This window comes from Emydura macquarii, unplaced genomic scaffold (assembly GCF_026122565.2).
Source record: "Emydura macquarii macquarii isolate MOO-44397 ecotype Brisbane River unplaced genomic scaffold, CSIRO-AGI_Emac_v2 contig_746, whole genome shotgun sequence".
NCBI lineage: Eukaryota > Metazoa > Chordata > Testudines > Chelidae > Emydura > Emydura macquarii.
Window position 1 is genome coordinate 922,502 of NW_027130883.1, and position 26,575 is coordinate 949,076.

Genomic DNA, 26,575 nt, shown 5'->3' on the forward strand with positions numbered 1-26,575 from the left:
AAATGCTACCCCATCACAAAAATAGTGTTGACTACCCAACATGCACAAGGCTACACAAGATGCAGATCAATAGAGAATCTACTTAATGTTCCTATGTCCAGTGGTTGAGTGGTTTAAAAAAATCTGAGGAATTTGTGGACTACCATTAATAAAGGCTCTTCTCCATGCATCTGTGATGAGTAGCTTACCACACCCAGCCAGCCGTCTCCATGGCCGTATGGCGGTGCCGTGACTTTGGCAATGCACAGCATAACTCCGAAGCGTATTGCAGAGCGTTTTGCGGCTGCCTTTCGTGGCACAAAGATCGTCCACACAGCTCTCCAGGTGCAACCGAGCGTCAGTGGGGTTGCTACAACGTTTAAAAGGGCCTTCCGTGTCCGTTATGATCCCACAGTAGTTCCGAGCCCTGTACTGGTTTATAACTCCTTTGTCGCACTCTGGTTGCAGGCCAACAGCTGTGCAATGGAACGGGGAATCGACATCCTTCCAGCTGTTCACAAAAGAGACAAGGGTGGGAGCCACAGTTCCATTGGGCATCCTGAAATCATCGCTTCGGTTCCCGTTGAAGTCTCCACCGAGCCCACAGAGCAACCCAGAGTAAGTCTCAGGGATAGCAATCGTCACATAGTGGGACCAGTCGTAGGATACAGAGAGGCCAAATTCTGTCTGGACCACGACAGACGAGCCGCTGTAATAGGCGTAGAGTTTACCTGATGCTAGGACAAGAGGCAGATTGACCAGGGATCCATTCACCTAAGGGGAAGAATACAGCGTGACCAGGAAAGGTCCTGAAGAACTGGCATCATGTTTGCAAATAATAATCTCCTTCCTTAGCCCCTTCTGGCATCAGCTTTCAGCTCTATTATCCTTTGCTTCGAAATGTGTTGGATTTGTGCAGAGTGAAGTACATACGACTCTCTCCCCCTTCACACGCTGTTCTACCAACCCCTCACTTTGCTTCTGCAGTCTCCTCCTAGCCCCTCTCACCTTTTCAAAATAGGGGCTCTGCCCACCCTGAATGCCAGTCCCTGCACATTGGCACCACATGCCAGGGAGCACCACCCTTTGCAGAGGTTTGATTTTAGGCGACTAGAAAGACACGAGTGGCCCCTTCGCAAGGCAGGTTCTTTGTGGAGGGGAGAATGTTCAGGGCATCTCTGTGCTGTGGCCTGGAGGGATGCGAAGCATCTCCAGATCCCATGGAGGCTGACAGCCGCTCATTTCTAACTGACTCTGGGGAAATGTCAGCCCATCGCTTCAGTGCTGGTAGAGGGGAAAGTACTGAGGATATACTGACTTGGGGAAGAGTTTCCAACTGATGAGTTGAAAGGCAGAGGGCCTGCCTTCAAATCCCTGTCCTTCCGAGCACTGGAACTGTGGCACTCACAGGGAGAAAGAGAGAGAGAGACAGACAGACAGACACACACACAGACTCACCTGAACCTGGCCATACTGCCCCACTTCGATAGCAATACGCTCCCCGTAGACATCCAGCTCTACCAGGCGTGTCCAGGACACTGCGATGGAGTCTCTGTGCTCATTTTCCACTTTGACAGTGAAGTCGGGGAGATCCCCAGGGGGGCCACAGTACTTGCTCAGGGTGTATTTGCAGGTTCCCTTAGAGTCAAAAGCAAGTCCATCGAAAATGTAATAATGGGGGTGGCCAAACACCCATAAGACACCAAATTTCACAGGGTAGCAGCCTCGGACGCCATCCACAACTTTACATAACTCCAGAGCCCCACAAACATGATCCTGGCACTGCATGGGCTGGGCAGGCTGCCGGCAGCTGCATTTCCTGCTGCAGGCCTCTGTCAGGATCACCTCCTCTCCCAGCTGGTGATACTGACCATTCAGCGTGCAGCCGCACCGACTCAGGGGCACACAGCGTCCAGCGTCCAAAACATACCCTTCCCAACAAAAGCATCCGGCCACGCAGGACTTTGTGCATTGGACGGATGCATTAAGGATGAGGCAAGAGGCAGGGCAGGGAGGGCCACAGAAGTCAAAATAGCTGTTGGCTGGGCAGGTGATACCTAGGGGAAAAAAGGAACCAAACGTCACCTGTAAAAACAAGTGCTGAGAGTGTTTTACAAACGAGTTACAAATTATACACAAACACGATGGTTCTTTTCACTACTTAGCATCCAAGAGGAGCTTCCCTGATAGTTTCTTCCATGACATAATTTCTCAATCCACCTTGAGAGCTCCACGAAATTAAAGGAAAAGAAAAGACGCCTTCCCGGTTGCTTACCACAGCCTAGCCTTTGTCTCCATTTGGGTACTTTCACCCCGTGAAAGGCACACGTTTCGTCATAGGATTCGACGGCTGCACACAGCATGTGATTGCCCAGACCATACTGGCAGAGGTCGTAGACGCAGGACTCATAGTAAGGGGCTGGGTTCTCGTGCCAGTGACACTCAGCGAAAGGCCCGGAGCGGTTCGTTAAGATCCCACACAGCTGCTGGAATTCATTCAATTTTATACAGGCCTCTGTGTTGCCGGTGTCATTCTTACACCTGAAAATGTCATGCAAATACCAGTTACAGGGTTATTTCTTTTGCCAGAGACATCTTTTTAAAGAGTCAGAACATGTGTCTGTGTACAGAGCAATTTCTGACATGACTCTTGGTTTATTACAGAAATTCTTCCTTCACCAGTCTCAACGGTTTCTTGCTTTATTTTTTACATGAGGATCAGACGCCAGATACCATGTTTATGAAAATCAAAGGAGACTTGCACAGGAATATAGGATCTGTCATGCAGTTCTGTACTCTAATATCCTAGGGCTATATCCACAACAAAGTGTCTAACTGCAACTTTAGGCATTTAATTCCCAGAATCACGCCTAACTGAGATTCACAAAACCCCCACTCAGCTGCCGATGATTCATAGAGGTGCCGTAACTCGTCCGCTGCCTAAATGTTTTCAGTAAAAGTTCCCTAGAGACCTATGCCTCTGCTTGCACGCATGTGCGCTGCAGCCCCATGCCAGGTGTCCAAGCAGCTAATCCCCAAGGCGATGCAAGAGCCAGAGGAAGATAGGTGTGCTTCCACCAGAGGAAGATGCATGTGCCTTCACCTAACTCGCCTGTTGGACCCATGCTGTAAGCATGCTCAGAGCTCATTTACTGCATGGGGCCCCTATAGGCAAGTTTACACAAAAATGGCTGGAGAAAAGAGGCCCTCCCTCAGAACTTTCAGCCCCGTGGTTAGCGTACGCACCCAGAATATGGGAAACAAACTCCCCGTTCCAGTCCCCCTCCAGCTGAGGGGGAGAAGGATTTGCGCAGGGCTCTGCCACCTCTGAGGTGAATGCACAAATAATGGGGCTACGGGATACTCTGATGTGGGGCTCCCTCCGTCTCTCCTGTTGAAGCCGTTCCAATTTGAATAAACAATTTAAAGACTCATGGGAGCAGGGAGTCTGGATCCTGATTCGTCCAGGTGAGGGCTCTAACCACTAGAATACACAGTCATTCTCTCATGATGTCTCTCTTTCTCCCCGGCCTTATGATTCATTATTTATCTCTAGTGGCACTGGCACAGCTTCATCAGGAGAGACTGAGGAAGCCCATATCAGAATATCCCACAGCCCAGGGGTTTGGACACTCACCTGAAAGGCGGAAGATCCCTGTTAAAATCCCTTCCCCCATCAGGTGGAGGAGGGATTTGAAATAGGGGGAGGGGTCTCTCACATCCCAGGTGAGTGCCGTAACCATGGGGCTAAAAGTTATGAGGGAGGTTTTCCGGCTCCCCTGGCAAAAACGGTGTAGGCCCCTACCACCAGGAGAGTGTTCGCAGCTGAGAATCCCTAGGTGACAAACTCCCTGACGGGAGTTGGGTTAGCACACACACCTCACCTTGGCTTCTCCTACTGGCTAGCTAAGGCTGGCTAGCGTGTTGGCTTTGTGACTCCCATTCGGAGGTGCCTATCCCTTCCCTGTCATTGTACAAGGACTCAGACTCTGTGAATCCCAGGGATTTTCTAGGCATCTAAAAGTTAGGTGTGGTGATGCTCATTGTCCCCATACTTAAGTTCCTTTAAGAATTCAGCCCCTACTCCCTAATACGCCAAAGGACAGCAGACTACTGGATTGTCCATCTGTTTCTCTATAATTTTATATAGTTCCTCTCTTGCTTTTCCAATATACTCCACCTACTCTACAGGAGCAGACCTGTTGCTCCACTAAGCCTGGTATTCTCAGTCTGCCAGTAGCAATTCCTTGATACTTCCGGGGAAAGCAAAAAAATATAATACAGAATCTAGGCTCTTGAGCAAGGCTACAGCTGAAGGGACGTTTCCTTCCTGATTTCCACACCTTGAAATCTTGCATCCGGATTGCTTCTCTGAGTATCACGGGTGAAAGATGCAAAAGTCACAAGACATCTAATTATTTCTGAATCCAGCCACAGTATCTACGTCAATGATCTCTGCAGTATAAAAAACGATTTCCTCTTATGCCCTTTGCATGAATGTATCGAACAATGACCAGCACAGAACAGTGCTAAAAGAATCAGCATCTGAATTTTAGATAAGACCGAGCAGACAAAATGCCAGCAGCTGCTGGTCAGCCTATCAAATAGTGTCTCCAGGAGAATCTATCCCAGCTGGATGAGTCAACTCTTCACTTTCCAGACCACTACCTCTGACTGCTCACAACTGAGATTCAACTCGTCCTAAAACCAACACAGAGAAATAATCTGTGGAAAGAGATGCATGTAGTATGGTTGCCAGACAGAAATGGAACAGGAGATGCTGCCATGATCACGTGCTGCACAGATTCATAAATTATAAAAGCAGAAGGGACCACCACAGTCACCTAGCCTGGCCTGCTTCAGCACACAAGCCACAGAAAATTCTTGAATTAATCCCTGTTTGTATAAGATCAGATCTTTTAGAAAAACATCCAATTTTAATTTGGAAATTGCCAGCAATGGAGAATCTACCACAACCTTTGGTACATTGTCTAGTTTCAGCCTCCAGGTATCTTTTTATACCTTTGTCTGCTAGACTGAAGAGCCCATTACCAAATATTTGTTCCCCAGGTAGGTATTTATAAGCTGTGATCAAGCCTCCCCTTAACCGTCCCTTTGTTCAAAAGAACAGATTGAGCTTCGCTAGAAAACATGTTTTCCAGTCCGTTAATCATTTTCATGGCCCTTCTCTCAATGTGCTGTATTATGTGTTCGCAAATGTATAAACATCCTTCTTGAACTGTGGGCACCAGAGCGCGACACAGTATTCTAGTAGTGGTCGCACCTGTGCCAAAGACAGAGATAATATAACCTCCTTACTCCTCCTTGAGATTACCCTGTTTATACATACAAAGATCACATTAGCCTTCTGGGCACAGCATTGCAGTGGAAGTTTATGTTCAGCTGATTATCCATCCCTGTGTCCTTTTTAGAGTCACTGCTTTCCAGGATAGAGTCCCTCACCCGGTAAGTGTGGCCAATGTTCATTGTACCTAGATGCATACTTTTACATCGGGCCATATTAAAATGCATGCTGTTGGCTTGCATCCAATTTACCAAGCGATCCAGATCATTCTGTATTACTGACCTGCGCTCTTTATTATTCACCACTCCCCCACTGGAAACACACCAGCTCAATGACGATTCCACTTTTACAATTACTTTTTGAGCCTTTTCACTTAGCCCATTTTTTAACCCATGCGCCAGATTTTAAACGGGTCAGATTAATTTTGTATCGTTCTAGTTTTTTATTAAAAATATTGTGCAGTGCTAAGTTAAATGCCTTACAGAACCCTAAATAAATTAAACCAACCCTATTATCTTTATCAACCAAAGCTGTAGTCTCAAAATAATATAGCACATTGGTTTGACAGCTCTATTATCCATAAAACGATGTTGATTGGCATTACTTATATTACCCTCCTTTAAACATTTATTTCAGTCCCGTACCAGCCATTCCATTATTTTGCCCAGAATCGATATCCGGGTGACAGGCCTACAATTACTTGGGTTATTTTGTTTACCCTTTTTAAATACAGGCACAAAATTAGCTTTCTTCCAGAGAAAGAGAAGATATCTTAGAGTATGTCTACATGGCAAAAAAACCCAAAACAAACCCTGCAGCAGCAAGTCTCAGAGCTCAGGTCAACTAACTTGGGCTCATGGGACTTGCACTATGGGGCTAAGAATAGCAGTGTAAACACTCCTGCTTTGGCTGGAGCCTAGGCTCTAAAACCCTCCCCCTAGGCTCTGAGCCGCACTGCCGTGGGGTTTCTTTTGCAGTAAAGACATATCCTAGAGCAACAGTGTGTAGGGAAAAGGTCAGATGTGGCCATGGAAACAGGGACTCACAGACAAAGAAAGGAAGATCAATAGGTAACAAACACCTTGGTGGGCTGATGTCAGAGGTCCAGGAGGTCCCAAACTTTGTGTCATCCAGGGCTTTCTCCCCACTGGGCATGGCTTTATCATCCTCGTGAAGGCCATTGAAGTTCCCACACATCCCGCACAACTGCTCCCGATACTCCGGGCCCACACGGACAAACAAGGTATGGCGGCCATTAAACTGTATTTCCACACCAGGCTTTGCTTTCAGAGTCACCGTGTTCTTCACCCTTGTGATGTTGGCCACGGGTCCCAGCTGAGTTGGTAAAGAAGCCTTCACATTATCAACCTGTAACAAAAAGTTCTCTGTGACCAGGGAGTGCCATCCTGACGGGGTAACACCTCTGTTCACAAGGGATTACAAAAGGAATCTCCTTCCATAACAGCATGGCACCAAGATACCAGCCATGTAAGCACATGGGCACTCTCATGATTCAAAGAGATGTTGTATGGGGAGCTGCTTTGTAGTTCAGTTACATGATAACTCACTACATTCGGCTGAGCAGGAACTGACTGCAGCCATAGCGTCCAGCTGAGAGGACTCAAAGGAGAGGAGTCTCAGCAAGTTTACACGGAGCAGAGATCACAAAAGCACAACCCCAGCACAGAGCGCCGAAGCAGTAGGAACTACAGGAAAGTCACTATTTGTAACACAAAAGAACAGCAACCCCCCCATGATTAGCTATGGAAGTCTCATTGCCAGTATTAGATTCTCCTTCCAGTTGTGTCTGTTTCTTCTCTGCCCTTTTTTGATAATGGGTCAAAGTGCTCAACTCACCAGAACATCTTTGCCTTGCTCCAGAACAACATGGGAATCAAAATGGCTGGTGCTGAGCCAAATTTCCACTCGATAAAGGAAGGAGACCCGGGGATTCCGGAAATTCCTGTTTGCGGCCACCACCCGGAAGGAGAAGTCGAGGGAGGAGTTGCAGGTGTGGGAGATCTCGTAGGCGCACGTGCCCTGGAAATGTGCCACAGCCCCATCGAAGGTGAAGTAGTGAGGGTCCCCTGTCACCGTGCAGGTGGTCAGATAGCTCTGGCAGCCCCATTTCCCATCCTTCACCGCGCACTGCTGGCCTGGGTTACAGCTGGCTGGGATGCAATGGAAGGTAGAAGGGGACTCACAGCTGCACCTTTGGGTGCAATCAGAGAGCCAGAGAAATTCCCCAACCTGGGATAAAGAGAGAGATTGGAAGAAAAGGGGGAGAAGAAATGACCATCATCATCATCATCATCAAAACATTGTAACAACAAATACATTAAGAGAATCTGAGAAATTACACACAAACAAGAAACAAACACCAGTTCTCATCAAGATTCATTTTATAACGAGTCTCACCAACCGGGAGGAATTGGTAGCGAATCTGAAGACGTAAGGCAATTTGGGTGAAAGTGATCATGAAATGATAGGCTTCATGAATCTAAGGAAAGGAAGGTGAGTGCAGCAGAGTAAAGACAATATACTTCATCCAAAAGCAGACTCTAACAAACTCAGCGAACTGGTAGGTAAGGTCCCACAGGAAGAAAATCTAAGGGAAAAAGTTGTTCAGGAGAGCTGGCAATTTGTCAAGGGGACAATACTAAAGGCAAAATTACAAATTATCCCGATTTGAAGGAAAGATAGGAAGAATAGTAAGAGGCCAACATGGCTTCATCAGGAGCTCTTTAATGACCTGAAAATCAGAAAGGAATCCGATAAAAAGTGGGAAAATGGACTAATTGCTAAGGAGGAGTACAAAAGAACAGCACAAGCATATAGGGACAAAATCAGAAAGACTAAGCCAGGGTCTACACTACAGAGTTAAGTCGACGCAAGGCAGCTTACATCAACCTGACTCTGTAAGTGTCTACACTAAAATTTCACTCCTGCCAACATAAGTCGCCCACTACACCGACTTAATAAAAGACATAGAGTCAGTGTTGATGTAGGTAGCTCGACACAGTGTGAGTGTATACACTGCGTTGCTTACATTGAGTGTGGCTGGTTTCCAGAAGCCATCCCACAATGCCCCATGCTGACAGTTCAATCGATGCAAGTACTTCTTGCGAGGATATGCACAGCTGACACAAGACGCAAAGTGTAGACACGCACAAGCGATGTAATTACTGTGGCGGCGGTTTGCCAACCTAAGTTAGGTTGACTTAATTTTGTAGTGTAGCCATGCCCTAAGGAACAAAATGAGTTACCCCTAGCAAGAGACATAAAAGGCAATAAAAAGAGGTTCCTGAAATACATTAGAAACAAAAGAAAGATGAAGGGAAGTGTAGGTCCTTTACTTAGTGGGGAAGGAGAGTTGGTAACTCATGACATCAAGAAGGCTGAGGTGTTTAATGCCTATTTTGCTTCAGTCTTCACTAAAAAGTTAATGGTGACTCAATACAATTAATAAGGGGGAAGGAACACAAGCCAAAATAGGGAAGAACAGTTTAAAGAATATTTAGCTAAGTTAGATGTATTCAAGTCAGCAGGGCCTGATGAAATTCATCCTAAGGTACTTAAGGAACCAGCTGAAGCCATCTTGGAATCTTTAGCAATTATCTTTAAGAACTTATAGAGGACTAGTGAGATCGCAGAGGACTGGAGAAGGGCATAGTATCTATTTTTTAAAAAGGAACAAAAAGGACCCGAAGCAGTATAGACCACTCCGCCTAATTTCAATATCTGGAAAGATACTGGAACAAATTATTAAACAATCAATTTTTAAGTACCTAGAGGATAATAGGGTTATAAGAAATAGCTAGCATGGATCTGTAAAGAAAAAATTCATGCCAAACCAACCTAATTTCCTTCTTTGATAGTGTTACTGTCCTAATAACCCTGGATGGGGGGAAGCAGTAGACATGATATATCTTGATTTTAATAGGGCTTTTGACACAGTCCCATGTGACATTCTCATAAGCAAACTAGGGAAACATGAGTTAGATGAAATTTCTATTGGCGGGTGCACAATTCGTTGGTAGACCATACTCAAAGAGTGGTTATCAATGACTCACTGTCGAACTGGGAGGGTGTTCCTAATGGGGTCCCAGAGGGGGAAGCGAAGAGTATGCTTATCAAATGTGCACATGACACTAAAGTGGGTGAGGTTACAAGCACTTTGGATGACAGGATTAGAATTCAAAATTACTTTGAAAAATTGGAGAATTGGTCTCAATTCAACAGGATGAAATTCTATAAAAACAAGTGCAAAGTACATCATTTAGGAAAGAAAAATCAGATGCACAATTATAACATGGAAAATAACTGGCTAGGTAGCAGAACTGCTGAAGAAGATCTTAGGGTTATAGTGGATCACAAACTGAATATGGGTCAACAATGTGGTGCAGCTGCAAAAAAGGCTACTATCATTGTGGGGTGGATTCACAGGAGTGTTGTATGTAAGACACAGGAGGTAACGGTCCCATTCTCCTGGGTGAGACACTGGTGAGGCCTCAGCTGCAGAACTGGGTCCAATTCTGGGCACCACACTTTAGGAAAGATGTGGACAAACTGGAGAGAGTAGAGAAGAGAGCAACAAAAATTACAAAGGGTTTAGAAAACCTGACCTATGAGGAAAGGTTAAAAAAACTAGGTGTGTTTAGTCATAAGAAGAGAAGCCTGAGTGGGAGCCTGATAAGAGTCTTCAAATATGTTAAGGGCTGTGATAAATTATGCTCCATGTCCACTGAAGGTAGGAGAGAAGTAATAGGCTTAATCGGTAGCAAGGGAGATTAAGGTTAGATATTAGGGGAAACGATGGAACTATAAGGGTAGTTAAGCACAGGAATAGGCTTCCAAGGGAAGTTGTGAAATCCCCATCATTGGAGGTTTTTAAGAATAAGGGGGACAAACACCTGTGATGGCTGGTCTAGGCTTACTTGGTCCTGCCTCAGCACAGGAGCTGGAGTTGATGATCTCTCGAGGTCCCCTGCGGCCCTACATTTCTGTGATCTGTCACAACCTCTAGCAGGTGCCAGCTCCAATCCAGCCCCCTCCCTGCTCCCAGCTCCCTCACCCACCCTGAATTCCCTAGCGACCAATCTTGAATACAACAGTCACATTCACGTATTCTGCAGCCATTAATCCCCTCGGTCTTCATCCTTTTCTAGGAACACTCGCAGCCCTACTTCCTCCCTGAACACACTCCTTGACCTACGATCCATCCAGGATTGCTTTTGAGAATGGGAGGCTGGTCCATCATACCCAGCCTCCGGGGCCCCAGATGCAATGACTGGGGCAGTTCATGCCTCTTGCAGTGACAGTTTTGAGGTTGCCCAGTGTAAAGGCAGGGATAACTTGGAGAAAGCCCACCCCATTGTCACCAGGGTTTTATTGTGGGGATCCACCAGGTGGGAGGACTCCTTCTGCAAGTTAAGAATATGAGACCATGAGAACTGCCACACAGTCTCAGACCAATGGTCCACCTAGCCCAGTATCCTGTCTCAGAGTGGCCAATACCAGAGATTCACATGGAGAGTAGAGAACACAGTAGTTGAAGTTCTGGAACAAGCTTCCAATGGAGGTTGTGGAATCCCCATCACTGGAGGTCTCTAAGAATAGGTTGGACAAACACCTGTCAGGGATAGTCTAAGGTCTACTTGGTCCTGCCACCGTGCGGGGGATGGCCCTTATAATGTCTAATGGACCCTCCCAGTACTACATATCTATCATTGATATTCTGAGCTCTAAAATGGAAGAGAAAACAAACAAAGATTGATATAGATAGATAAGATCGATATTTTCATGGACTGATGGTTCCAGTTCTTTTCCAGAGAACATACACTAGAAAAAATACCAAAACAGATTCTTTAGTCCTCGACGAAAGCAAATCAGATTCTCTCTCATACTGTCTTTTCACTTTCCTGAGTTGTCGGATCTGAGAGACAAGTGGAAACTCACCCCATAGTAGCGTCCGTCATGCTCACAGCCACACTGCCCTGGCAGGACGCACTGATCCCCACTCCGCAGGTACCCATCGTTACAGAAACACCCTTCAGAGCACAGAGAGCTGCAGCGATTTTCCAGAAAGGAGCCCCCGCACAGGTCCCGACAAGGACGTTCACAAAGCTTGTAGTGACTGTTTTCCGGACAGCGAGGGTCTGTGAAAAGAATGGTTCAGATGTTTGGAGTGGTATCAGTCTCTGGCATGACCATTTTGTACACTTCCACTGTTACAAGTGAGGACTTTGGCTTTGATAAGCCTCCAACTCCCCTTCAAAGTGATAATGAGGGACTAGAAAACCTAACATAGAAGCCTGGGGGTCCTTTCCTTTGGTGGGTCTGAATTCCCTCTGGAATGAGAGTGACATCCTTGCACTGGTGGATCTTCTCCTTCTGTACAAGATCATTCAGACTTTCCCTTTAACACATCTAAAATCCCTTTGGCAGATATTACCCGGGGCCTGGATTGCAACGGAATTTGAGCTCCTGCTACAAATATTCAGGGAACCTGATATAGAGCATCACGTAAGGAAAGCCAGACCACCACAGCACAGAGTCCAATAGCACAGTTAAACAGTGATGCCTTACCACAGAAAGACTTGGTCCTCCATGGCGAGATGGTGACATTGGCTCTCTGGCAGGCGGCTGCAAATGTCTGAATGGACTCGCACAGGGCACTGCTCTCCCCTCCTGACACACACAGGTCAAAGATGCAATCAGACAAATAGGGACCTGGGTCAATCTGGGAGTGGCAAGAGGAGAATGGCCCGTCGGGGTCTTGGATCACCCAGCACCGGGACTTTGACTGCACCAGACTTTCCTCCTCTTCACACAAAGGGCAGGAATCGGAGCAGCCGTTGTCACAGCCAGGGACATCCTCAGACTTCCCGGCCAAAGCAAAGCGGAAGGCGTCCTTCCCACGGGAGACGTTCTGCATCACAAAATCATCCTCAGCTGCTCCATTGATGTTCACACACAGCCCACAGGTCTGGCCTCGATACTCAGGAGGGAGGCTGACAAAAAGGCTGTGGGCCAGGTCGTAGCTCACACTCAGACCAGAGTCGGTTTGCACTACCGTGTGAAACCCATCCTGATAAATGATTATTCCTTTTTTCTTCAAATGCACCGGGACACTCAGAGTCACCCCATCAATCTGATTGAGGAAAAACAGCACCAGAGAGATTAGTGCAGGAAATTTATACAGTCATAGACAGGGACATTTTGAATGACCTTCTGCATGACCCAGGCCAAAAAACTTTACTCATTAATTCTTGCAGTGGAGGGAATTTTTCTTCTCTATGACACAGATGACACCAGTGAGCCCAATATCTTATAGCTGAACTACAGCATGTCCTTCAGAAAGATATGAATCTCCATAGGAATAGTCCAAGCGAGAACAAATAAACCACTCCTCTGGGGAAGCTGTTCCCATGGTTAATTGCTCTGACTGTGACAATGCTTCCTTTCCAAAATGGTTCCTCTCATCTTCAATCTGAATTATACTAACTTCAATTTTCAGCCACTGAATCCTCTCATTCTTTTGTCTGCTGGCTTAAAGAGAAACTCAGATATCTTCTCCCTACTAACAGACCTGATTGAGACGCTTCTTAACCTTCTCTTCATAGAATCATAGAACCATAGCGTTAGAAGGAACCGCAAAGGTCATCTAGTCTAATTCCCTGCCAAGATGCAGGATTAGTTGTGTCTAATAGGCTAAAAAGGTGAGGTAAAGATTTTAAAAAGATGTGAACAAATTGGAGAGAGTCCACAGGAGAGCAATAAAAATGGTAAGGGTGTTACACTCTGACGCACCCCAGAATAGCAATCCCAAAACACATGGAGATTGGAGCAAGACACGCAGGTAGGTGGTCAATCAAACATGTAATAACCATGAACCAGATAGGTCAGCAACAGTCTGAAGAAGACGTAGCAGTGCAAATGGCAGATAGGTAGCTTCACGTGCTGAGTAGATGCACACACCCAACACTATGTACAACACACACAAAGAAACTGGAACACTGAGCAGGAACCAGGAAACAAACAGGAACAGGGATCGGCACAGCTGTGCACACACATGCCAGTCATCACAAACTGGTTTGGAGAACATGAGCTCTGAGAAAAGGTGTCAGGAATTGGGCATGTTTCATCTAGAGAAGAGACGTCTGAGGGGGGGCATGATTACAGTATTTAAATATGTAAAATATTGCTTCAAAGAGGACAGCCATCAATTGTTTTCCTTTCCTCCATTGAGGGTAGGACAAAAACCAATTGGCTTAGTCTGCAGCAAGGGAAATTCAGATTAGATATTAGGAAAAATTTCTATTTCTAAGGATGGTTAAGCTCTGGAACAGGTGATCTAGGGAGGTTGTGGAATCCCAGGGGAGGTTATTAAGAACAAGTTACACAAACACCTGTCAGGTATAGCCTAGGTATACATGGTCCTGCCTCAGTGCAGGGGGACAGACTAGATGACCTCTGAGGTCCCATTCATCCTGACATTTCTATGAAACAGATTGAGTTTACTCCACTTCCTCCATGTGCCCAAACTATAATACAGGGTCAGTTGGGATTGTGCATTTGGGGACTGTTTGAGCCTTTGTGCCCTGGATCATCCTTGATCAGCCTCAATCAGCCTTGTGATCCCCCTCCCCCTCTGCGATTAACAAGGGAGTAGGGCTGATCTAGGAGAGAGCCCCCAGATAAGTCAAAAACATGGAGATCTAGGAGAAGGGTCGGAATCTGGAGGGAGCATGGGCCATTACAGCAGGGATAAGAGAGAACATAGGGGAGAAACCAAATGAGTATCTTAGACGTCTGTATACTAATGCGAGAAGTCGGTAGAAAGGGAATAAGCAGGAAGAACTTAAAATGCTAATTAATAAACACAACTATGAAATAATTGTCATCACAGAGACTTGGTGGGATAATACGATGACTGGACTACAGCTGGTTCAAGAAGGACATTCAAGGAAAAAGGAAGGGGGTGTTGCCTTATTTATTACAATGTACACACCTGGACTGAGGCTGAGATGGGAATAGGAGACAGACTAGTTGAAAATCTCTGGGTAAGAATAAAAGGGGTAAAAAACAACAGTAATGTCAGAGTAGGAGGTCTACTACAGACCACCGGACCAGGAAGAAGAGGTGGATGAGGCTTTTTTAAAACAACAAAATCATCCATAGCACAGGACTTGGTGGTGATGGGGGACTTCAACTACCCAAACATCTGCTGGGAAAAATAATACAACAGGGCACAGATTATCCAACAAGTTCTTGGAATGTGTTGGAAACAATTTTTTATTTCAGAAGGTGGAGAAAGGTATCACGGGAGAGGCTGTTCTAGATTTGATTTTGACAAACAGGGAGGAACTGGTTGAGAGTTTGATGGTGGAAGGCAGCTTCGGTGAAAGTGATCATGAAATGATCATGAAGAATTCCTGGCTCTAAGGAATGGTAGGAGGGAAAACAACACAATAAAGTTAATGGATTTTCAGATGGCAGACTTTAGCAAACTCAGGGAGTTGGTAAGCAAGGTCCCATGGGAAGCAAGTCTAAGGGGAAAAGCAATTTGCTAGAGTTGGCAGTTTTTCAAAGAGACAATCAAGGGCACAAGTGCAAACTATCGCACTGCGTAGGAAAGATAGGAAGGATGGCGAGAGACCATCCTCGCTTAGCCAGATCTTCAATGATCTGAAACTCTTTTTTGAGTCCTACGAAAAGTGGAAGCTCGGTCAAATGACAAAGGATGACTATAAACAAATAACACAAGTGTGTAGGGATAAAATTAGAAAGGCCAAGGCACAAAACAAGATTAAACTAGCTAGAGACATAAAGGGTAACAAGAAAACAATCTACAAATAAATTAGAAGCAAGCTGAAGACCAAGGACAGGGCAGTCCCATTACTCAAGGAGGGGGGAAAAACAATAACAGAAAATGTGGAAATGGCAGAAATGCTAAATGACCTTTTTGTTTCAGTTTTCACCAAAAGATTAGTAGCATGGATGCCTAACATAGTGAATGCCAGGGAAAATAAAGTAGGATTTGAGGCTAAACTGGGGAAAGAACAAGTTAAAAATTACTTAGACAAGTTAGATATCTTCAAGTCACCAGTATTTTCACCACTGATGAAATGCATCCTAGAATACTCAAGTAGCTGACTGAGGAGATATGCGAGCCATTATATCTATTTATCCCTTTTCTTTTTTTTATTTATTTAGCCATTATATAGCCGTTTATCTTCTAAACACATGGAAGAAGGGAGAGACTCCAGAGGACCGGAAAATGGCAAATATAGTGCCAACCTATAAAAAGGGGAATAAGGACAACCCGGGGAATTACAAATCAGTGAGCTTATCTTCAGTACCTAGAAAAATAACGGAGCAAATAATTCAGCAATCAATTTTCAAACACCTAGAAGATAATAAGGCGATAAGTAACAGTCAGCATGGATTTGTCAAGAACAAATCGTGACAAACCAACCTAATAGCTTTCTTTGGCAGGGTAACAAGCCTTGGAGATGGAGGGAAATGGTAGATATGGTATATCTTGACTTTAGAAAGGCTTTTGATACTGTCTCGTATGACCTTCTCATAAACAAACTAGGGAAATACAACCTAGATGGAGCTACTGTAAGGTGGGTGCATAACGGGTTGGAAAATCATTCCCAGAGAGTAATTATCAGTGGTTCACAGTCAGGCTGGAAGGGCATATAGAATGGGGTCCTGGAGGGATCAGTCCTGAGGCTGATTCTGTTCAATATCTTCATCAGTGATTTAGATAATGGCATAGAGAGTACACTAATAAAGTTTGCAGACGATACCAAGCTGGGAGGGGTTGCAAATACTTTGAAGGATAGGATTAAAATTCAAAATGATCTGGACAAACTGGAGAAATCATCTGAAGTAAACAGGATGAAATTCACTAAGGACAAATGCAAAGCACTCCACTTAGAAAGGAACAATCAGTTGCACACGTACAAACTGGGCAATGACTGCCTAGGAAGGATACTGCAGAAAGGGATGTGGAGGTCAGAATGGATCACAAGCTAAATATGAGTCAGCAGTGTAACACTGCTGCAAAAAAGCAAACATGATTCTGGGATGTATCAGCAGGAGTGTTGTATGCAAGACATGAGAAGTAATTCTTCTGCTCTGCTCCGCGCTGATTAGGCCTCAACTGGAGTACTGTGTCCAGTTCTGGGCGCCATATTTCAGGAAAGATGTGGGCAAATTGCAGAAAGTCCAGAGAAGAGCAACAAAAAATGATTAAAAGTCTAGAAAACATGACTTGTGAGAGAAGATTGAAAAAACTGGGGTTGTTTAGTCTGGAGAAGAGAAGACTGAGAGGGGACGTGATAACAGTTTTCAAGTACATAAAAGGCTGTTACAAGGAGGAGGGTGAAAAACTGCTGTTGTTAACCTCTGAGGATAGGACAAAAAGTAATGGGCTTAAATTGCAGGAAGGGCAGTTTAGCTTGGATTTAGGAAAAGGTTTCTAACTGTTAGCATGGTTAATCACTGGAATAAATTGCCTAGGGAGGGTTGTGAACTCTCCACCACTGGGGATTTTTCAGAGCAGATTAGATAAACACCTGTCAGGAATGGTGTAGATAAAATTTAGTCCTGCCGTGAGTGCAGGGGACTGGACTAGACGACCTTCTGAGGTCCCCTCAAATCCTAAGATTCTATAATGTTATGATTAATGTGCACATCAAATCTGTGGTGTGCAAATGTGAACATGGGTGAGGAATTTAGGGAAAAACCTGACTATAATCTGATTTGCTGCTAGACATTAAACCCATACTGTCCACCTAATACAGGATTTTAGTTATAAATTGCCTTTAAACTGGACTAGTGTAGAGCAAAAATAGCAGTGACTGGTATATTGGGGAAGACAGAAACAATCTGGTCAATTATTTTTTTTTCCAATTTAAGTTCTTTGATTCAGTACCTTGCCAGGAAATTACCTTGACTGCCCCGTGGTGCCCTCTCTGCAGATGGATCTCAGTCCTGTTCACAAGGACAAACACCTCCGATGTCACAGCCACAGGAATCTGGGGAAAGTTTCCGTTCTTCACTTCCACTCTAAAGTAGGATGAGGACTCCGATGCTCCACACAGTTCAGCAAAGACATATCTGCAGGTGCTTTGAGAATTGTATCGCTTCCCATCAAACGTGGTGTAATGGGGCAGTCCAGAAGCCCAGCAGATGCCGTTGGTTTGCTCATGGCACCCATAAACCCCCTTCCGAGTGCCACAGAATTCCCCGGGCGCGCAGGCGGAGCTGGAGCACTTGACAGCGTGGGAGGAGCCGTCACATCTACACGAGCTCTGGCAATTTTCTCCTTCCCAGAAGCTCTCCCCTGCCAGGTGGTATCTGCCATTGTGGGTGCAGCCGCATTGCTCCTGAAGCACACAGCCGGTGCCACTCAACACAAAGCCAGGGTCACACCGGCACCCTTCTTCACACGCAGCCCGGCAGCGAGAGGGCACCGCTGGGTGGGCGCAGGAGGCCGGGCAGGAAGGTCCACAGAGCTCATAGTGGCTGTTGGGGGGGCAGGTTAACTCTGAAAGGGACACGGAGAAACGTGGTTAGAAATACAGAAGGAACGCTGCAGGGAATCCCCCCAGACGGTAAACCTAAGAGAAGGAATGAAAATGGAGATAATAAAATAGAGCATGAAAAGTGGAGACCATGATGAATAGTTGTGTGAAGGGACTTAGGAGCACCGTAATAATCCTGAGTGATTTAGGAGCATGAATTCCAAGTCAATGGGATTTGTGCTCTTAAATCATACAGGCACTTGTCAAGATTCTACCCGACCGCAGCTAAGATAAACACTGTTCTCCTGCCGATTCGTCTTTTGTTCATTTCAAACTGGCTCTGATGTGGGAGCTCCACTGAGAAAATAATGGCTCCTGGGTTTTCTTTATCAGCATTTTAGGGCTGGCTCATTGCTTTGTCAGACACATGGGGAGACGGGACATCTGAAAGCAGGAAAAATAGGAGTCCACACTGTGTCAGGAAAGCTAGTTTTTTCTGAATACATAAAGTGGGGAGGGAAGAAATAAATTATCGGTTTGTCTTCATCAACGAAAGCATTTTATACTGATCTTTAAAAGGGAAGATATCAATATGTAGGAACAGGAAAAGCCTGCCCTGCCCAATGTGGCCCAGTCCAATGTCTGAGATGTTCAATAAAGGAGAAAGGCTCACTAACGCACACATCTTTGGACTCATCTGCTTACCGCAGGCAGCCCGCTGTCTCCATGACTCAATGGCAATGCCGCGACTTTGGCACTGCCGGGCATAACTGCGAAGGACTTGACACAGGATCTCGTGGCTGCCCTGAGTTGAGCACAAATCCCTCACGCAGCTCTCCATGTGGACCTGAGCAGCAGCAGGCTTGTTACACTCTTTAAAAGGCCCAGTAGTGTCTGCAATGACCCCGCAGTAGCTCTGAGATCTGTACTGGGCTAGTTCTGCTTTGTTACATTGAGCTGGGAGCCCAACGGCCGTGCAGTGAAAAGGGGATTTGGCATCCTTCCAGCTGTTGCCAAAGGTGACGGCGTCAGCAACCACAGAACCGTTGGGGGTCCGGAAATCATCGCTCCGGTTCCCATTGAAGTCTCCAGCGAGTCCACAGAGGAACCCAGAATAGGCCTCAGAAATGGAAACCGACACAGAGTAGGACCAGTCATAGGACACAGAGAGGCCGAAATCCGTCTGGACCACAGCAGACGAGCCACTGAAATAGGCGTAGAGTTTACCTGATGCCAGGACCAGGGGAAGATTGACCAGGGATCCATTCACCTAGAGGGAAAGCAAGACATGAACACACCTTTAAGAATGGGCTGCTTGTCTGACATGGAAAAACCAGGATTCCCCCTATGATGGGGATTCCATAGCTGGCATGCAGGAATCTTTTTGCTGTCTTCCCCCACCTCAGGGGCAGGGCAGGGCATGCCCATGGTTGGAGAAGGAGACGCCAGGGTATACAGCATTCCAGCTTGTGCTTGTCTGGTGTAGCACCCCTACAGGAGAGTTGCATCCACTGTGATTTCGAGGGGCCTTGTGGCTCTTGACTAGCCACTTACTGGGAAAAAAAGCAAAATGTACGAGAAGAGAAATGCTCTCACCTGCACCTGGCCATACTGCCCTGCTGCTATAGCGATACGCTCCCCGTAGACATCCAGCTCTACCAGGTGCGTCCAGGACACTGCAGTAGAGCCCCTGTGCACATTCTCCACTTTGATGGTGAAGTCGGGGAGGTTCCCCGGGGGCCCACAGTACTTGCTCAAGGTGTATTTGCAGGCTCCTTGGTAATCAAACATGACTCCATCGAACGTGGTGTAGTGGGGGTGGCCGAATACCCAGAAGGTGCCATAGTTCACAGGGTAACAGCCTCGGATGCCATCCACAACGCTGCATGTCTCCAGAGCCCCGCAGGCATGATCCTGGCACTGCATGGGCTGGGCAGGCTGCTGGCAGCTGCATTTCCTGCTGCAGGCCTCTGTCAGGATCACCTCCTCTCCCAGCTGGTGATACTGACCATTCAACATGCAGCCGCAGTGGCTCAGGGACACACAGACGGCTCCGCTGAGAATGTAGCCTTCGTTGCAAACACAGCTCTCTCTGCAAGGCTGGGTGCAGTACAAGGGGGCAGTGGAATCCACGCAGCTGGCAGGACAGGCATTGGCACAGGATTCGTAATGGCTGTTCTCTGGACAAGTGATCCCTGGAATAAAAGGAAGAGAGAGAGAGAAAATTGTTAGCGCCTGGACTCATGTAAACGAGCCAACGATCGAATATCTGCAACTCCCACTGAAGTCAGTTGAAGGGTTGGGCTATTAGCTCAAACGCAGACAGCAATCTAGTCTTCGGGTGCCTAGCCCAGGGGAGGGAAGAAGGAGACGCTATTTACTGATAGGAAGTGCCACAGTTTGCATTAGTCAGTCTGGGAGCTAGCTTCTGGAAGAGATTCTGGCTCTCAGGTTACCCAACTGCCTAAATAAAGTTCCCTCTGCATTCATTGCCAGGGACTATAATGTCTGTTCTGTACCGTGCAGGAGCAACACATTACCTGGATTTCACACATCACTGCCATCCTCAGACATACTCCCTGGATTCCCTTTTCTGACCCGAGGATATAACATCCCCCTTTGTCCGAAAGTTAGCTCAGGAATTTACCCTTCACCCCCATGTCCTGTTCTCCAACCCATTCAACACCTTTCCTTTGAATCAGACCTTTTTCTGCTCCTCCTCACCCTCACAGAGGGTAATGTTGTCTCCCAGGCAGTCCCTATCTCCCACCGAGAACCTCACACGTCCATACCATTCAATTCAACTTGGCATAACTGGCATGACAAGCTATCCAGGTGTTGCCCAAGTGTAAAAAAAAGACAGATCCCTCATGTATCTGTGAGAGGTTAGTATTGCCCACCCGGCACAGGGCTACTCATATTTGGGGTTTGACCCCAAGTTCTTTGGTCACTTCTGTCCATGCCTGGTTCAGCGGCAGGTGGCTATACAGCATGATGCCCTCTCTGCTGCCCCAGCGTTACCCATCTCCCCCCTGCAGGTCACTGATTCCCTGATTCTCTTCCATTCCTACCTTTACCCCCAAGCTTTGGCATCCCTCTCTGACAGAAAAACCATGTCCCCATCTCTGAGACCGCAGCATTCCCTTCCGGGCTCAACCATTCTCCCCACAAAGTATTCTGCTGTCTGATCTCCTGTCCTAAACCATCTCCAGCCCTTCTCTGGATAAGGTATTATCACCTCCAGCAGGTCCTGGTAAGTATCAGCCTGGGGTGGAACAGGACAAGAAACCTCCGCGGTAAGTTTTGTATGAATGCTAAATCTAGGGGCTCCGTCTATACCAATTCACCCCACCGGCAGATCTGGGCTTGTGGAAATAATATAGCATCGTATTCTTAACTGGCAGCATTGTACAGATCATAATTAAAATACATAGCCCATATGTACTTATCTATTTGTTTAAAATCAGGAAATAATAGCTCACACTTTATATTAAGGTTCCATTTATAAATAGTTAATCAATGATTTATCGATGTTTTAATAAGTTATCAACTGATTGTCAAAGAATTCCATTGGTAAACAGGCTTTATCTAACCATCTATTTGTTTTATAGCTATAAGACCAGAAGGGACCATTAAATCATCTATTCTGATCTCCTGGATAAAACAATACTGTCACTGTCTTAATTATAACTATTTATAACTCATACTGCTCATGTCTGTAACATGCTTAAATACATGACTGATAGGTATTCTAACTTTTTATAAGCCATTTGCACATTTAACTTTAGGATAAAGTTTGACTGAAAACTATATACATTTACTATAAGATTTAAATTATTATATGTGATAGCAAGTGGAGTACAAATAATGAAATAAATTATATAGTTTCAGGAAATTACCCTAGATCATTAGGCAGAAAAAATTACACTCTTAAGTACTGGCTGGGCATACTGTACTCTATTGGGAATAATAGGAATTTCTCAGAATATAATGATTATTATTATTTACTATTTGTATTAAAGTAACATCTACAGACCTGAGCTGAGATCAGGGTCTTGTTGTGTTAGGCCCTGTACAGATACTAGAAATAGTAAGAAACAGTCCCTGCACCAGAGTTTACAATCGAAACAGACAACAGACGGGGGGAAAGGACTACCACCCCTGTTTTACAAATGGAGAACTGAGGCACACAGACTTGACCAAAGTCACGCGGGAAGCCCGTGGCACAGCGGAAACTGAACCCAGACCCCGGTTCAGTGCCTGGCCCAAGAGGTCCGGCCTTCCTCTCCAATAAAGATGACATCGTTAGCGATCATGCCACTAACAATCATATTTCTTAACTGCCCTCCCATCCCGAGCGATGGAGTAATCTCACAGCTTCATTTATCAGAAGTAACTCCGCTGGAGCCAGTGCGGAAATGAAATCAGAACTAGGCCCAAGGGGTATTTCCTGGGTGGCCTTGGGTGGAGTTCCGTTGACACCCCATGAGTCCACACTATGGCACAGTGCAGACACGGCCTGAGTGTCTGTGTGGCTCAGGTCCCCATCTATAGAATAGCAGTGGCCTGCCTTACAGAAGTGCTGTGGGAATACATGTATTGAAGATGGCGAGGCAATGAGATATTGCAGTACCGGAGGCCATATAAGTGCTTAAGAGAGGTGGACAGCTGGGGTCCTTTACAGAAATGCAAGATGCTTAGCTAAAGATTTGCAGAGATTTTACTCACCACAAAATCGATCTGTTCTCCACTGTCCAACGGTGATGTTGGCTGCCTGGCAGCTCTCTGTGTAAGCTCCCAGCACCCCACACAGAACAGTCCGATTCCCCCTGGAGACGCAGAGATCATACATACAGTTTTCCACCACGCCTGTCTGGAGCAGGGCCTGAGCACAAGCTGCGAAGGGGCCCGGAGACATTTTCATCATGCCGCAGTAGTCATGGCCGAAATACTGCGCCTGTTCTGCCGTGGGACAAGAAGGCAGCTCCTGGTCCTCCGTGCACCTGCGCGTGTCACCCTTCACCTGCCAGCTCGTGGCAAAGAGAGCAGCTGACGTGACTCGCGTGCCATTGGGAGTCCTGAAGTCATCGGAGGGGTCACGAGTCAGTGTCCCACACAGGCCACAGGTGAAGTTATGGTAAGTCGAGGGCACGGAGACCTCCACATGTTGAATCCCATCATAGGAAATCTCCACCCCAAAATCAGTTGCAACTTTCACGGAGAAGCCGTTCTGGTGTGCTCGGATCTTCCCGTTGAGAAGAGCGACCGGGAGGAGAGACTTTATCCCATTCACCTAGCAGGGGATTGATAAGAATAAAACACTGAGCACTTCTCCAGCGACCTTCATTTTAAAGCACTCCAGAGGCATTGGGCCAGATCCTCACCTAGTGCAAATCAGCACAGTTCTATTGCCTTCAGCTGAACTACACTCATTTACAACCCCTGAGGACCACGCTTACGACCTTATTTCTCCTCACGACCGCTCCTGATGATCTGTAAGTATCGACATGGGATGGGAAGCAGATTGCTCAGAGAAGAGGGCTCTTTAATCCAGCAGACAAAAAGGAAGAATGAGAATCAGTGGCTGGAAGCTGAAGAGAAAGAAATTCAGACCAGACATGAGAGGCCTATTTTATTTGTTTAAACAGTGCGGGGAATTAACTATTGGAACAACGGACCTAGCGGTGCTCCATCACTAGCCGTCTTTACTGACTCTTTTTAAAATATATGCTCATCTGAACCAGGAGTTATGGGACTGATGAAGCAATCAGTGGGTGAAATTCAGAGGTCAGACGAAGGGATCACCATTCTAGGCAGAAAAATGTATGAATCTAGGGCAACTACAGATCTGAAAGGGTTGTTTTTAGGACTGGATTTTTTTTTAATTTGCATTATAAATCCAGGCCATAACTACCTGTTTTTTCCTGAAAGACCCTCTGGCCAACAGGAAAACTACCAGGATTATGACATCGGAGAACAGAGACCCTGTGCTAGTAAATCAGACTGATCGCGAAGAACATGTCATTGAGATTGTTTCAAGCTCTTCGTTTTGTTTGCTTGTTTTGTTTAACTCAGAAGCGAAGAAACAATTGGGAGAGAATAATCTCTTTGCCAAAGAGACTCTACCCACACTCTGCACTTTGCGCTGGGAGTGTGATTTCCACCTTGAAGAGACACAGCCATGCTGTGCACTAAAACCACAGTGCAGCTGCCCTGTATGTGCCTCATGCAGGGATTCTCGAACTTTTTTTGCTGGGATCCCCTTTGAAAATATTTCAGGCTGTGACAAACCCCCCCAAAAGTGATTATCCCCCCCCCCATGTCATACCACCCTTACCGGCATGCGCGGGGGCTGACAGCTCACGACCCCCCCCATAATAACCTCATGGCCCCCTGAGGGGTCACGACCCCGAGTTTGAGAACCCCTGGCCTAGTGTCTTGGAGGGGTATGGACTCAGGGTGGCTGGCCTCTCCTGCTGCTCTCACCACTGCAGCTCATGCTCTAGTTCTAGCATGCTAGCAATCAGAGCCACAGCAGGTATGTCTCCTCCAGCTGGCAATCACAACCCTGGTTTACAGTGTAGACATAACCCAAAGTGCATTATTGCAACTAGTACCAAATGGCAATTCCGTTACCAAAGCCAATGTTTTAATAACCCACAGTATCCCCACCTGAACTGTTCAATATGCTATAGATTAAGAAGCCTAACGCAAACCATACGTTTATACTCCCACCTCTGCTGTGCGTCTCCATCCAGTCATGCCCCATTACACAGAGGAAAGCGAATGAATGAGTGGAAGAGAGAGTGAGACATGGAGAAAACAAAGGGAAGAGATCAGCTAGGAGTGAAAGGGGCAGGAATCTCTCAGTGTAACAACCAGGATCCTCCAAGGATGGGAAATCCCAGCCCGGATTCTTGGTTCCTCAGTCCTTGTGCTTGGTGCAGGACGAGGGGGAAGCAGGTTTTATATACACCCTCTCTGAATTGTGGGAAAGCTGACGGCCAGCTCAGTTCCTGTAAGCTGCATCAGCCTCAGGACTGCCCTAACATAGGCTGTGTTCCCCAGGGTCCCCAACATATCCCCTTACGCCGCCAGGGCTGAGGCATGCAGCTCTGACACCAGTTCTATACTAGACAGAGGGCTATTTACATGGAGAGAAGAGGCCTTTAGTATAAATGGATACTGGGCCCCCTATTCCTCCTTCCCAATTTGGAACCCACTATTTTCTAATATAAGCACCAGTAGATTCCCAGCATAACCACCATGGCCAATACCAGTACCGGCCCAGTACACAACCGACACCATTGCCGGTATAAACACCAGGGACTGACAGACAATGAGACAGAAAGAGGGAGCCCAAGCCAAATGGATTCTGGAGCAGCCCCGCGGTTGGCCAGTCTGAACTCTGCTTCTCCATGCTAAGCTGAGGAGTTCCCAGTGCTGGGCTCCAGCTGACTAATCAACCCGGCGCTGGTGTGAAAGGGCTGCCTGGTGTCGCTGTGAGCACTGGGCATTGAGGAGCATTGGTCGTGAGAGGGTGACCATATTTTCCCAAGGGAAAATGGGACACCCTGTGGGGCTGGTCCAAGCCTCCCAGCCTGAGGCTCCCTCCTGCCACCCATCCAAAGCCTGGCCAACCTGAGCCGCTCGCCCACGTGGGGCTAGCCCAGCCTGCGTCGCTCGCCCAAGCCCTCCCTCCTGTGTGGGGGCTGGTGTCACCACTCACTCCCCCCCACATTCCCCCATGCCCTGCTAGAAGCACACCCTACTTGTTCAGCAAATCTGGGCATTTGTCCCATTTTCTCTTGCCAACTGATCAGGCAAATGGGACAAAGGTTGGGCTGGCCAGGACCGGGCTTAAAAAAGGGATTGTCCCGGACAGAACGGGACATCTGGTCACCCTGCAAAGAGGGTAAAAGTTTCTAACTGGGCGTCTGCCTCAGCTGGCCTCGCTGGGCAGAGCTCACGGTGTGATGCAGGAGGGCTGGAGCCCGGAGGCTGGGTCTCAGAGGCCAGACGGCCTGCCCTTAAAGAAGCCTGGGACCCCCTGTGGGGCCGGCACACGTGAAGGGGCTCCTCCAAGGGACTGTTTAAAAGCTGGGACCTAGCACAGAAGCCTGTGACTTCATGACCCCTCTGTCAGTATCTTCCCAGGGGGTACCCAGCTGTCCAGAGTATGGCCAGCGACCAGCCCTTCCCCACACAGCCTGAGGGCAGGAGAAGCAGCTAGCAGAGCCCCCAGGGCCCGGCCAGGAAGTTGGGACCAGCTTTCCCAGTCTGGAACCTCGGCCACACCGCAGCAGCCTGGGGTGAACGGGCCCGTCCGCGATGACTGCCCCTGCGCCGCCCTTTGCAGGAGCAGAGCGGCCATGACCACGTGGAGTAATTTCACCGTTAACCAGTGCAGGCAGGGAGGGTGGGGAAGCGTCTGCCTGCTTCTGCCTCCTGCCCCAACCCCAACCAGAGAGGGGCGGAGTGGGACTAAATCCTGTCTGGGGACAGAGCTGGGGCACTAGGGGGCAGTAAGGGAGGGGCTGGGGCGCTAGGGGGAAATAAGGGAGGGGCTCGGGCAGGAGGGCATCAGGTGGCAGTAGGGGAGGGGCTAGGGTAGGAGGGTACTGGGGGGCAGGAGACACTGGTGCAGGAGAGCACTGGGGGGCAGTAGGGGAGGGGCTGGGGCAGGAGGGCACTGGGGGGCAGTAGGGGAGGGGCTGGGGCAGGAGGGCAGTAGGGGTAGTTGGAGGGC

General features: G+C 47.2%; 2 protein-coding genes across 2 annotated transcripts in view; both read right to left on the bottom strand.

Moving 5' to 3' along the window:
• Positions 1 to 1,907, bottom strand: part of LOC137149443 (IgGFc-binding protein-like) — a 45,687-nt gene extending 43,780 nt beyond the window's left edge. Inside the window, exons 1-2 of the mRNA XM_067542959.1 lie at positions 1,438 to 1,907; positions 189 to 753 (exon numbers count right to left, since the gene is read on the bottom strand). Of these exons, the coding sequence (XP_067399060.1) occupies positions 189 to 753; positions 1,438 to 1,767 (895 nt within the window). The 5' untranslated portion in view covers positions 1,768 to 1,907. The remainder of the gene's footprint in view (positions 1 to 188; positions 754 to 1,437) is intronic.
• A 7,817-nt stretch (positions 1,908 to 9,724) lies between these two features.
• Positions 9,725 to 26,200, bottom strand: LOC137149444 (IgGFc-binding protein-like). The gene is made up of 8 exons (XM_067542960.1): positions 25,991 to 26,200; positions 22,555 to 23,119; positions 19,423 to 20,021; positions 18,532 to 19,096; positions 17,251 to 17,849; positions 11,873 to 12,437; positions 11,243 to 11,442; positions 9,725 to 9,853 (listed from the first exon to the last, which is right to left on the bottom strand). Exons 1-8 carry the CDS (start codon positions 26,198 to 26,200, stop codon positions 9,725 to 9,727), a joined length of 3,432 nt encoding a protein of 1,143 aa, XP_067399061.1.
• Between the last annotated feature and the right edge of the window lie 375 nt (positions 26,201 to 26,575).